This window comes from Labeo rohita, chromosome 8 (genome assembly GCF_022985175.1).
Source record: "Labeo rohita strain BAU-BD-2019 chromosome 8, IGBB_LRoh.1.0, whole genome shotgun sequence".
Taxonomy (NCBI): Eukaryota; Metazoa; Chordata; class Actinopteri; order Cypriniformes; family Cyprinidae; genus Labeo; species Labeo rohita.
This window is the reverse complement of record NC_066876.1, coordinates 21198964-21213392: the sequence shown is the minus strand read 5'-3', so window position 1 is coordinate 21213392 and position 14429 is coordinate 21198964. Positions and strand designations below refer to the sequence as shown.

The window sequence follows — 14429 nt, the reverse complement described above, 5'->3', positions numbered from 1 at the left end:
ATATATTGTATAGGAACAGTTTTTCCCAATGTGGAAACAGCTAATTTCTCCCCAAATACCTTTTCCTTTTAGGATTAAGGTTCTTGTTCTCTGTGAACCTTTAAATTAAAATAAAGATAAAATTAGTACTGAATTTTGATCTGCCATGCTCAAACCGCGCGCAGGCACGCGCAGAGGCAGCGCGAGTGCACTCACGCGTACGTGTGTGTGTGTGTAGACTGATCCGTAGCGTTAGAAAATGAGCAAAGACTCGCCCACATTTTCTGTCGACGCTCCATAAAATCGTTTGCCCAATATCCTTCCCTTTAATAAGTTTCTAGGCTGCCTGTCCCTTTAAACGAGTCATTTTTCTTTAATCCTGAATTGATGGCTTAAATGCGGAGATAGAGAACAGAGGGTGCGCTTTATTTATCAACGTCTAGAATTTTTTTTTTATTTTTGTCTTCAACGCCCTTAAAGTTCATTTTTAGATAACGGGAGATAATTGAACGCTTCTGGGTTTTTTTTTTTTACCAAGTGAATACAACTCAGTTGATTCAGGATGAAAAGCCTTTAGGAGGTGACTGACAGCATCTTTGGATACAAGTCCAGGACCGCACAACTGTAAAACTTACCGCTTTCAGAGAAAAATCTCATTTTTGGAAATATGTCTCAAAATGTGAGTAAGAAACTGTCGTGAGGATCATGCATTCTGCTCCAATGAGGTCAAAGTGACAATCTCCGACATGTATGAGGAGAACCGAAAAAGTAAGTTTTATTTAATCATTAAATTCATATATTGTGGTTTAGCTTTTATATACGCATACGTTGTGTAGTCGCCGTTTAAGTTGTCAGATATCAACTTACTTTACAAGTCGCTGTGTAAACTTGTGTCCGTGTCTATATGAAATGTACACAGTCATTTTATTTCGGTTTAATTTAGTTGTTAAACTACTATTCAACAATAAAGTCTTTAGTGTATATATAAAGATTATATGTTTTAACCACACATAAATAAAACACCTGGCATGACGCTAAAACAATGTACTAAACGTTAATTAAACCACAGAAAATAATATAAAATGCCAAGTGAACATAACTAAACCAAAATAATAAGAAAATCACCTTTTTAAAATAAAATGCAGTACTGTCATGATGGTTTATGCAGGAATTTTTGGGAATAGCATCCCTCTGCTTCATATTTTAAATTTAAGAAGTATGTTATCTTTTGAATGAGTTACTTAAAAACTGAATTTTAATAGTAATTTGCTGTAAAAATGTGCAGTTGTACATACTGATTTGATAAATATTATAAAAATGTAGTTCACTTTTAAAAATGTATATTTTCTATATGTATATATATATATATATAGTTTACCAATCCTATTAACAGGTTTTTACTGTAGAATTTTTACATTTTAACCCTGTGGAATAGTAGTTAAAATAGGGTAACTGCACCTCATCAGTCAGAATAACTGACAGTTGTACTAATTGCGGGAACACAAAATATTTTACGTGTTAATTATAATGAACGATAAAGGTTTTGAGCCTTGAGCTCTGTTGGGATCAAATTATGAATTTATTATTCCAATTTATTTTTCTTGTTCGCAGCACCAGATGTTTCATCGCCACAGGGTCATTTTCAGAGCACAACCTGCACATGCGCTTTATGATGACTTTCTGATTGCAGGCAACCTGCAATTACAGATATCATTTGACTTCCATCATAGCCAAGTAACCCCAGCACTGCAGGTTAATGCACATAGTAGAGTGTAATGCAGGGCCTCTGGAGACGGCAAATGATTATTCTGCTGGTAGTTTGATTAAATGGGCTTCTAATCTTTGATCCCTAACTAGCTCAAGAACCAGATCCTTCTGCTTTAAAAACAAGCTTGCACATGAGAGATGTTGTGTGTGTCTTTTTACACATGTACATCCTTTAGGTCATAAAATATAGGTAATATGCAAAAGCAGCGACCTAAATAAAATAAGAATATGTCAAGCGATTAAATTGGTGCTGAAAAATAATGCCATACTTCAAGACGTTGATAATAATTAAGTTTTTGTTTTGGTTAAAGGGGTAAATCACCCAAAAATAAAAATTACCCCATGATTTACTCATGCTCAAGCCATCGTAGTTGTATATGATTTTCTTCGTTCAGACAAATACAATTAGTATATATTAACAATGTCCTGGCTCTTCCAAGCTTTATAATTGCAGTGAATGGGTGTTGATATTTTGAAGTCCAAAAAAATACATCCGTCCATAATAAAAAGTACTCCACATGGATCCGGAGGGTTAATAAAGGCCTTCTGAGGCAAAGCAATGCGTTTGTGTAAAATTATTATCCATATTTAAAACTTTATAAACCGTAATCTCTAGCTTCCACTAAATATCATACTCACATTCACAAGAAAGTGGTGTTCCAGTGGATGACGTAGGATGAGGTGAACACGCTGATGAACGTGGAAGTGCAGTGGAGAGAGTAAAACAAAACACCAAAGTTTTAAAAAATATATTTTTTCTTACACAAACACATCGGTTCGCTTCAGAAAACCTTTATTAACCCTAGGAGCTGTGTGGAGCATTTTTTATGATGGATGGATGCACTTTATTGGACTTCAAAATATCAACACCCATTTACTGCCATTATAAAGCTTGGAGGAGCCAGGTCATTTTTAATATAACGCCAACATTTAATGTAACTCTCTAGTCCAAACCAACTCGTTCCTCACAAAGATTTATGCATGTTTAATCTTCGTCTATCAGCGTGAATCCATAAAATTGTTTCAGCATTCACAGCCATACAACTACAGGATTTTGTAGCTCACTGTCAGTATCATGGTGGTACATTATGGATGCAAATTAAATGACAAGTTCATGCTTTTGAGGTGAGTTTTGTTTATTCAATATGTTCAGAAACAGATTTTGATAAAAAAAAATAGTTTATGTAAATTTCATAATTTTAAATTTCAAACTCACCTCTGTCTGAAATTGTGGACACGCAGCACATATTGAAAACCCAACAAACCTGGCTTTAAAGTAGTTGAGCGCCTGCTGGCTTATGCTGGCCGTCACAGTGAGGGTCACTCAGAGCTGCAGCCAAAACAAAAACTAATTTTTTTATAATACCTTCTTTTAATGACTTGCTAAATTGGCCCCTCAATTTCCATTTGGAGCGTGTCTTTATCAGCGCAGCGCAGCAGTCATGATAGCTCACTTTACAAACCTCACACAGGAGTTTATTTCTCTCTCCTGCCTGCCCATTTCAAATGTTCAATGAAAGTACTGATTGCTGTTATCTCTGGCTGATAGGATTCCCTTCGGTCTCACTGAGGTCTTATGCATATAATGAAGTTATAATTTGCTATCTGCACAGTGTCCTCATGATCTCTCTCTCTTGCCCCTCCCCCTACCCATGACTCTCTCTGTTAGCTGTCAGCTAGCTGTGCTAGAGGCTAACATCATGAATCCACAGGTACTCACATATGAAACCGCTGGCCCAGAATCCCGCTCTGCACCCCCTCTCACAGTGGGAAGTAGGTCACAGCTGTTACTGTGTGGTTCTCCTCACCTAGTGCAGAGGCCTCCTGTTCATCAGAGACTGTGGCAGATTAGAAAGCTTTGTCTTCTTTATCTCTTACCCTCTTTAATATGACCGGAGTTATTCGAGTTTCATAGTTTTTAGTTACTTTGCTTTCTATCGCTCCTTCCCTCTGTCCAGATAATGAGAAAGGCACACTTTCTAACCAATACTTTTACTCTTTACACTGTATCCTAAACAGCTGTGATGTAGACTCATGACTCAACAGTAAGGATGACATGCTGACACGGCCCAGGGCAGTTTGGGGAGAGTTTCAGGGCAGTTGAACAAACTGTCACCTGCCCTACTGGGCCAGTTCTATATCTTAAGATTTGAGGGAAAAAAAATTACATGAAAAGTATGTGTAATAATGAATAATATATTTTTTATATTGTAAAATAAATAATACAAATGTAAACATAATACATTCAAGATTATACATTTCACATTATAAATGTAAATATAAAATTAACATTTAAATTCATAGCATTTAAAGACATCCACTACCTGTCAAAAGTTTTTGAACAGTGAGATGTTTTTGGTATGTTTAATGTTTTTTTTAAAAAGAAGTCTCTTCTGCTTACCAAGCCTGCATTTATTTGATCCGAAATACAGCAAAAACAGGAACATTTTTGAATTTTTTTTTTTACTATTTAAATTAAGTTTTTCTATCAAAATGTAATTTATTCCTGTGATTTCAAAGCTGAATTTTTAGTATCATTACTCCAGTCACATGATTCTTCAGAAATCATTCTGATATTATGATTTGCTGCTCAAGAAAACATTTATTGTTATTATTATGTTGAAAACAGCTGAGTATATATTTTTTTCAGGTTTCTTTAATGAATAGAAAGTTCAGAAGAACAGCTTTTGTCTGAAATAGAAATCTTTTGTAACATTATAAAAGTCTTTATCATCACTTTTGATCAATTTAAAGCATCCTTGCTAAATAAAAGTATTAATTTCTATCAAAAATAAATAAATAAATGAAAAAAATACAAGCTTTTGGATGGTATAGTGTATAATGTTGCAAAAGCTTTTTATTTCAGATAAATGCTGATCTTTGAATCTTCCTGTTCATCAAAGAATCCTGTCACGTGATCTAATATACTTCTTTCTTATTATTATCAATGTTTAAAACTGTTGATATTTTTAAGGTTCTTTAATGAATGAAATGAAAGCTCAGCATTTGATTGAAGCGAAAATCTTTTGTAACATTGCAAATGCCTTTACTGTTACCTTTGATTGACAAAATGCATCCTTGTCACTCAATGACAATGCATTAGTTAATTTTACTTCTGCGACTGGTTGTTTGCTGTGTCATCCAGACATATGACCCTTCATTAAGTGACTAAACCTCTGTTTTTAGGAAATGGGTACTCCAATGAGGAAGAGGAGGGTGGTGGTGAAGCGGAAGAAGAGGAGGAGGAGGGAGGTGGAGGAGGAGAGGGCGATGAGGGCGACGAGGAAGAGAAAGACGAGTGGGAGGAAAACGAACGGCCGAAGATGAACCGTACGGAAACGCTCAACTCCACCACCAGCTCCACTGGAACGCAGAAAAAAAAGAGTCAGCATGTGAAGAAGCAGGTCCAAGGCTCCAACCAAGTCCAGCGTGCCCCCAGAGCTCTGTTCTGCCTTAAATTAAACAACCCCATCCGCAGGGCCGCCCTCCACCTTGTGGAGTGGAAGTATCCATACAAATCTGTCAATGTTTATGCTAAAACTACTATTAATAGTAATAAATGCAAAGCTTTCAAACAGTTTACCTGTTGTTACATAATGCCAGTTGAATGTAGTGACACTCTAAGATTGCATTTACCTTAACATGTGATTCCAGACCATTTGATATTTTTATTCTCCTGGCCATCTTTGCTAACTGTGTTGCTTTGGGGGTCTCCAAGCCTTTTCCTGAAGACGACTCTAACGCTACCAACCATGACCTAGTAAGTATTGCTCTCTCTTGAGATTGTGAAATTGGGGTGGTGTGAATTTCATTTCAGCTTAGAGAACAGAAAATGGTTTGAAGAACATTCATGGACATACAGCTTTTAGGTTTTGATGCAAACATTAATGGTCAGTTTCTTTAGTAGTATTTTGGATATCTTACGTGGTTTTCAGCTATCAGTTTAAACACTCAACTCCACCATGAGACATGGATTGTAAAATTGTATATTTTAAGCTAAAAGTGTGCAGTAGCCACCAGAGAGAGCGAAAAGGTGTTTCCCTTCCCAGGTGTTGTTTCATAATCAGATATATTGGGATGGTGCCCGGAACAGAGCGTTGACCGAATTCCCGCTGACCCATTTGGGAGGTGTGTTATGGATCTCAGGTGCAGTCAGAAGCATGTGTGTGTTTATGTATTATGTAATATAGATTTCTTTTCTAATGGCAAGTCCTGTCTGGTCTTTTCTGGTCTCATACTGGTGTGTATTTTGGTAGCTCACTAGGTGGTTGTTTGCTGTGTCAGATGTGCTGGATTTAAAGGATTAGTTCACTTCCAGAATAAAAATGTCCTGATCATTTACTCACCCCTATGTCAGCCAAGATGTTCATGTCTTTCTTTCTTTCTCAAGAAATTAAGGTTTTTGAAAAAAACATTCCAGGATTTTTCTCCATATACTGGACTTCAAAGGGAGCCAGCGGGTTAAAGGTCCAAATTGCAGTTTCAATTCAGCTTTAAAGGGATCTACACGATACCAGCTGAGGAATAAGGATCTTATCTAGCGAAACGATCTATTATTTTCTAAAAAAATGTTATTTTTAAATCCTTTTTACCTCAAATGCTCATCTCCCTGCTGAAAAAAACAATAGAACCATAACAGAAAATTCTGATGGTTTCCTCTACAAATACTATTACAAAACATCAACTTTTAACCATTAAAACCAATAAATAGTGGTTTTCTGTAGTGTGTTTTGGGACATATTCCATTAGGATTTATTGGTTTTTGTAATGGTGTCTATTGTTTTTTTGTAAAACGCCCTTTACAAAAAAAGGTAAAACAATGATGTCATTGGATGCCATTTTCCACGAGCTGATATAGGGTCTTAATTAGAAGTCTATAACATACTTTGGTTAAAATTTCTCAGTGGTAGTGTAAAAACACCCTTTTTCTTTGTCAAAATCATCCTTTTTCAGAGCAATCTGTTTTATTGCATTTTCCTTTAAATGCTAATGAGCTCTGCTCACCCTTCCCCTCTCTTCTGTGGGCTAAAGAGCCGTTCTGTTTACATTTAGCCCCGTTTAGCTGCGAAACTTGCTAACTAGCACATTATTAGGAAAGGCGATTTGCAAAGATGCATAAAAATCCTTATACTCACTTCTGCTGTAGGTGAAGCTGCATCACAAATGATTTGCGTGAACATAGACACATTTAAGCAGATCGGGGATTGGTGCATTTCCTTCAAAAACAAAAGTACCATTAATCCTCTGCGTCTTCAGTGGCTCAGATGTCAGGAGTAAATGACGACTGCTATGTTTATTATTACATCCAACAACAAAACACCTCAATCACTCAATCAGAGAAATTCTTGTCTTCCCCTGCACCGGAGTAGACACAATGGCGGTCGGAGTGTTTACAGTTCACTCAGGGCGGGTCTAAGGTAAGACGTTCATGTCAATCAACGTGGGAGCGGCCTTAGTCTGTATGACGTCACATAGACAAGATTCTGAGAATAGCTTGATTTGAAAAAAGGGATATTGCTTATAAAGATTTAAAAAATACCACTGGGTGCATTTTTATCATTATAGGGTGGTTGTGTACACACACTGCCAACACACATTTATGTTTAAACAACATGTAAAAGTGAGTTTTGCATCCGATGACCCCTTTAAAAGTTGAAGGTTTTTCGCCCTACCCTACCTTTTTAAACCGGAGCACACAGACGAAGAACTAACTGCGTATGACCTTTTCACGGACACACATTGCAAAGATAATGCAAGACGAGCATTTGTTGTTAAAAAGTATATACATTTAATTTTCTTTAGAAAATGGTAGATCGTTACGCTAGGTAAGACCGATATTCCAGTTGCACTCTTAAAAAGGTACTTCACGATGCCATATAAGAACCTTTTTTGTCTAAATGATTCCATAAAGAACCTTTAACATCTGAAGAAACCTTTCCGTTTCACAAAAGGTTCTTCGTGGCAAAAGAAGGTTCTTTAGATTATAAAACAGTAAGAAAGAGATGGTTCTTTAAAGAACCTTTGACTGAATGGTTCTTTGTGGAACCAAAAATGGTTCTTCTGTGGCATCGCTGTGAAGAACCTTTTAAAGCACCTTTATTTTTAAGAGTGTGGGATTGTGTAGAGCCCTTTGAAGCAGCAATGAAACCGCAATTTGGACCTTGAAGTCCACGATATGGAGAAAAATCCTGGAATGCTTTCCTCAAAAACATTCAAAATTTATTTGCAACTGAAGAAAGAAAGACATGAACATCTTGGATGACATGAGTAAATTTTCAGGAAATTTTTATTCTAGAAGTCTGAAAAACTTTGAAGAAATTTTTGTTCATATCTTAGCAAGTTCTGTTCTGACGGTAGTCTTGCAGTATGACTGAACAGAAGACCAGTGGCTTGAATTTGGTATAGTATTGCACAACCACATGTTTAGAATAGGGACAAATTTGTTTTTTTCAGTCCTCAGAATAGTGAAAAAAATGAAAAGATAGTTCAAGTGGAGTCATTTCAAAGAAACATGCTTGGACAGAAAGTCATCAGAAATCAAATTAAGAATGTATGTCACTTTAGATTTTATTTAGAGTGTACACAATTATTGTACACTATTTGTAAAAATGTATACTATTTTTGTTTGGGATCAGTAGGATTTTTTTATTGTTGTTGCGTTTTGTTTTTGAAAGTCGCCTTTGCTCACCAGTGCATGTATTTGATCAAAAATACAATACAAACAGCAATACTGTGACATATTATTACAATTTTATAACTAAATCTTACTGACCATCAACTTTTGAACACTAGTTTGCATTTTGTTATCCCTCTGAAAGTACGCACAAAAGCACAGAGAAACACACACACAGGGGCATTGCCCTCAAGCTAGAGACTTTTATCATGTGACTCACTTCAGCCACACTATTTTAAGTCCTACTGCTGTCCCACTATCCGAAATCTCTAGAAGCTTTGTACTTTGAATATAACAATTTGAAAATCAGGTGCCATTTTGAGGCGAAAATCCTACTTTTTTGCTGTTTGATGATGTGGTATTACTCAGTAATCCCCCTCATCTCACAACCTCTCATTGTATCCCATCAGAGAGCGTCACCTTTGATCTACTCAGCAGCTATTCTTAAAGGCACAGTTCACACAAAAATTAAAATTCTGTCATTGTTTACTCACACTTACGTTGTTTCAAACCTGTGTGACTTTATTTCCTCTGTGAACATTTGTCGCCACCGACTTTCATTGTATGAGCAAAACAGTACATCTTTGGCATGAGGATGAGTAAGTAGTGACATAATTTTATGTAGAATTTTTGGTTTAAATCTTCCTACACCAGTGTCCCTGCATCAGCACCTGTATCTGAGACTGCAAGGCTTTTAATTTGCTTGCACATTAGTGGCATCGAGGAAACAAAATGCTGTTTTTCTCCACGGCTGCAGTGAGGCATGCAACAATGCGAGGCTGCATGAGATTGTGCGCACTACAGCTTCACTTCGGCATGCAAAGGTCACTGAGATGAGAGCGAAATCGTAAACGAAAGAGAAGCGCCCCTAGCTATTGTTTCTCAGTAGGGGTCGGACCAAATGAAACACCTTTCGTTTAAGTCCAGAAATCCTTTCTTCACATCTCAGCACACAAGCACTTTCAGTGGACTTTGCCAAATCATCCATGTAAGCCTCAGAGTTTGTCCCGCTGTCATCTCGAGTGTACAGGCGCGTGTGACTGCGCCCCATTCGTACTGAAATGCTCGACGTGTTGTGAAGTTCTGTAGCGGAGGGGATCTTCCCTAAGGCTTGTGTGAGAGAAACAGGAAGAGAAAGAGAGGAAATGAGAGAGAGGAGACCAATCGAGTTGCATGCGATCAGGACCCTGAACACGACCCCCCTCGGGCATTGCCTCATGCCTGTCCCATCAGAGCCTCGTTTTCTTTTTATAGAAGAAGAATTTGCATTCAAATGTAAGAGAAGTGACACTGCAGTGACAAAAGAGCCACAGCAGGGCATAATGTGCAACCCAGATGAGAGATCACAGTGTTGCATGAACTAATGAACGAATGACAGTGTTTTCTGACAGAGTCAGCTTTTTTGTGGAGTTATAATATTCACTCGCTAAATTTCAAGAGAAAAACATCAGTGCTTTCTAGGAAGCAAAATAATATTGTTGACGTTTATAGTAAGCGTATAGGCTTTGGTTTGGAAAAAATGCAGTCAGCCACTTTAGAACCATTTTGTGTGGGGGGAAAAACTCATTCTGAAATGACTCTAATGGTGACATAACTTTTTATAAGAAAACATCACAAAATAAACAAGAGCTAAAACATCTTTTAATTCTAAAAATGAGTAAATAAATAAATAAATGAAAAACGTAGTCATTAGTTCCCATGCTTTGACCAAACAAAAATAACGAAATTATTCAAGTGCAAAGGCTTATGGGTATTCCTGCAGTCTTTTTCAGCACTGTGACTAATGCTAATGCTCAGTAGCAGATGTGGTGATATAAAGTTCATAGTACTTAGCCTTTTTTTCCATTGCAGTTGTTATATTTAATGTTTTTATTTTATTGCAGTTTATATGTTCACTTTTGGAAATTGTTAGTGGACTGCTTAAATGAATAATTAAGTTTAAAGGGAACCGGGGTTTTAAGACTTGTATGACTTAATATGACATAAATGTTATTTCGATGATGTGAAGTGGTTGCACTCACTGAGCTTCTGGTGATACCTGTTGCTATTTTTACCGCAGCACAACTCAGAAAAAAATACTGATATGATGGCACATTGGTTGTAATTTTCAGTCAAAGGGGAGCAAGAAAAGCGATGTAAGTCTTTTCCTAGCGAAGGAAAAGAATGGGAAGATGCCTGTGGACGAATAAAACTTCCTAAAGACTTGCATCTTTGTTCTCTCCACTTAGCTCTGATGCCTTTGAGGCTTTTAGTAGGCCGTGGCTACTGAAAGAGCTTACAAACAGCAGAGACAAGAAACGCTAGATGCCATCCTGGCAGGATGTAAACATGCCGATGCTTGTCATGATGCCGCAGAAGGAGTTTCTCAGCGTGGATTTCACTAGATATCCATGGCCATTTAAACTCCTTGTGGGGAAAAATCAATGGTACAGCATTTGGTTTAGGCCTACGCTTATATCCATCACCACCAGTAAGCTCTTTCAGTAGCTTTATGTAATATTAAGCGTAAATACAAGTCTTAATACATGGGGGTCCCTTTAAAGGGGGAAAGGTTGTTAAAAGTGAATTTAAAAGGATAGATCACCAAAAATTAAAATTCTGTCATCCTTACTCATCCTCATTTCCAAATCTGTCTGACCTTCTTCTGTGAAACACGAAGGATTATATTTTGAAGAATGTGTCCAAACACATGGCTGCGTCCGAAAGCTCTAAAATGCTGCCTTCGGAGGCATCAAGGCACGTCCAAATCCAAATTCTGCTTCACTTCCTGCCTTTGGAGGCACCTTTTTTGATCAAAATTTGATGGCAGCATAGATGTATCCTTCGTTGCCTTCGATTTCCCACAATCCTGTGCGTGGGCTATATAAATAAGGATATTCTGTTGAAATTAAACTTGTTACTTTATAATAGATGAGATCTTGACCATGATACACTACAAAAAAAACATAATAAGCAATATTGTTTGTAATAATAGTATTTTATAAAAATGTTAAAATGGTTCTAATAAGTAGTAAACAAGTTTGCCACACAAGTCTTGAAAAGTGAAGCCAAAGCATTTCGATCGCCCCCAGGTGGCTGGTCCCAGTATAGGTCATAAACCCCGCCCTCTCCATGTAATCTAATGGGACATGCAAAAAATGGCTGCCATTCTCAGTTGTCTTCTCTGACGCACAGACCTTTGGTGGGCAATGACATCAAGGTCTTTTTGTAGTATTAAAGTTGAAGACCACTTCCAGAACAACAATTTACAGATAATGTACTCACCCCCTTGTCATCCAAGATGTTCATGTCTTTCTTTCTCCTTTCTTGAGGAAAACATTTCAGGATTTTTCTCCATATAATGGACTGATATGGTGCCCCGAGTTTGAACTTCCAAAATGCAGTTTAAATGCAGCTTCAGATGATCCCAAATGCGGTTGTAAATAATCCCAACCAAGGAGGAAGGGTCTTATCTAGCAAAATGATTGGTTATTTTCATTAAAAAAATACAATTTATATCCTTTTAATCTCAAACACTCGTCTTGTCTTGCTCTTCCCGACCTCTGTTTTTGTTCCGTTCATGACAGTTAGGGTATGTCGAAAAAACCCCATCTCATGTTCTCCCTCAACTTCAAAAGCGTCCTATATCGCTGTTTTATCTTTTTTGTTAAGGGTGTTTGATCTTCTTTGCATGTTCACTTTGCAAAGACTGGGTTGGTACTTCTACAGCGATGTAGGATGATTTTGAAATTGATTTTGAAATGATGAGGGAGAAAATACGATCTGAGTTTTTCGACATACCCTAACTGTCTTGCTCCAGAACACACAGAGTTCAGGGAGAGCAAGACAAGATGAGCATTGGAGATTAAAAAGTATTTAAATTGTATTTTTTTAAATAACCGATTGTTTCGCTAAGACCCTTCTACATCGGCTGGCATCATTTGCAACCACATTTGGGATCTTTGAAGCTGCATTTAAACTGCCTTTTGGAAGTTCAAACTCAGGGCACCATAACAGTCCATTATATGAAGAAAAATCCTGAAATGTTTTCCTCAAAAAACACAATTTCTTTATGACTGAAGAAAGAAAGACATGAACATCTTGGATGACAGAGGGGTGAGTACATTATCTGTAAATTGTTGTTCTGGAAGTGGACTTCTCCTTTAATGATGTCACATTACGCTGACTCTGAAGCCTGTCCGAAACTGGTCCCGGAGTTGCCTTCACAGCCTTCAAAGTCATTGCCTGATAGGGCAGCAAGGCAGCAAATCAGCTGACTAGACTTTCAGACACAACCATTGAGGCCCTTCATTTGTATAGACAAACTAAACTAGACATTTCTCAAAATGTCTTCTTATACGTTCCACAAAAGAAAGAAAGTCTTAAAATGACTCACGAAAGTGAGTAAATGATGACATCATATTCATATTCAGGTGAACTGTCCCTTCAATTAAAGTTCACAGTGCCAATAATGCCCACAGAAGAAACAAGTTTACGTTGAAATCGGAAAACATAATGTGTGATGTAAGTTTAATCCTGAGTTCAGTATTTGAAAGATGTTAAATTCACCTGCGCTGTCATCCTCTTTGCATTTTTGTAGGATAACAGGACACCCAAATGATGTAAAAGAGAGAGACAGAGAGGGTTATAAAGACAGCGAGAGCAGAAAGAGTGGTGGTCAGGGGGATTGTACGAACTGCCTGTTCGTTTGGCTGCTCTAAATGCTCTCGGTCCTGATAAGCAGCTTACTCTTCCTCCCCTGTCTCTCATCACCCTTCCCCCATCACCCCATTCCTCTCTCTCTCTCTGTCTCTCTCTCTTTCTCTCGCTCTCCATCTTTGTTCTGATGCTTAAAGCCACATCCTGGATTCCAGGTGCAAAGGAGGGGGATGTATTTAATGAGTGTGTGTTGGTCTTTCTCTCTGCCATATTGTTTGTTATATTTTACTGTCCATCATCTTGGCTTCAGTTGTCTTCGGTTCATTACTCAGAGGCATTCAGCACTCTGAGCTTGCACGCCTAATTACTAGGGCTGTCATTCGGCTGCAAGTTTTAATTGAAATAATTACATGATTTGCAGATTAATTAATTGAAATAAAAGCGATTAATTGCACATATCAATATGTGCTGAGAAAAGCCCCCGAAAGAAGATAATTTAAAGATGTTTCACTATTGCGGCAGACAAGAAAAGTGACTTTTAGAAGTGAAAATATTACCTATTATTATTATTGCATACAGCAAACTTATTTTAAATATCAATTAAAAAATGTATGCACATTAATTGCGTTTATTTCTCTGCCATTATTTTTATTATAAGTGATTATACTACATGAGCATTAACTATTAATTCATCAATCATTAATTTCTAAAGTGATACAAAAGAAAGGGTTTAGTCTATCTGCGCATGTAAAGAGAGCTTCGGAAATAGTTCACGGACGTTCTGTTCCTGTCGGTTTGCTTAAAGCTTCTGCATACTTCAGACAAAGACATACGGTCCAGCAAATGGATGTTTATGCTGTATGCCACTTTACATTAAATCAAGTACAGCAGCGAGTATGGCTGTTATTGTCCATATGGTATTGTCCTCTGTCTTATACAGATGGCATGGGTTTTTTGTGGTTAATTTGCTGTGTCTGTCTATGTTTGTTTATATGAAGGGTGTATGTGTGTGCACACAAGTGCGCCGCCACAGTGGACAGGGACAGGCTGTTGTCGTACGCCAGCAGCGGCAAATGAGAGGGAGGGAGAGAAAGGAGAGGATGACAGATTAGTAATCCTTTGAAACGCTCACATATTCCCCATTTTGAAGGCAAGCTCTAGCTCAGGACCGGCCCTCTTTTGTCTCTCTAGCTCCCTGTGTTGTGAACAGGTCATGGGGTCATTCCAGTGCACACACTTACCTCAGTATACAGACTAATTTTTACTGTCAGCAATTAATATGGTGAATATGCTATTTTTATTGCATCTGCTTTTGAATATTGATTTGATGGTATGATTTGTGTGCCTCAAGCTTACTTGTCAGGTTAGTGAC

The 14429-nt window shown here is 37.5% G+C and overlaps 1 protein-coding gene across 1 annotated transcript in view; it reads left to right on the top strand.

Moving 5' to 3' along the window:
- The first annotated feature begins 376 nt into the window (after positions 1–376).
- The window catches only part of cacna1fb (calcium channel, voltage-dependent, L type, alpha 1F subunit), a 51055-nt gene continuing 37002 nt past the window's right edge, over positions 377–14429 (top strand). Inside the window, 3 exon segments of the mRNA XM_051117547.1 lie at positions 377–747; positions 4933–5251; positions 5401–5506. Coding sequence (XP_050973504.1) covers positions 726–747; positions 4933–5251; positions 5401–5506 — 447 coding nt within the window. The 5' untranslated portion in view covers positions 377–725.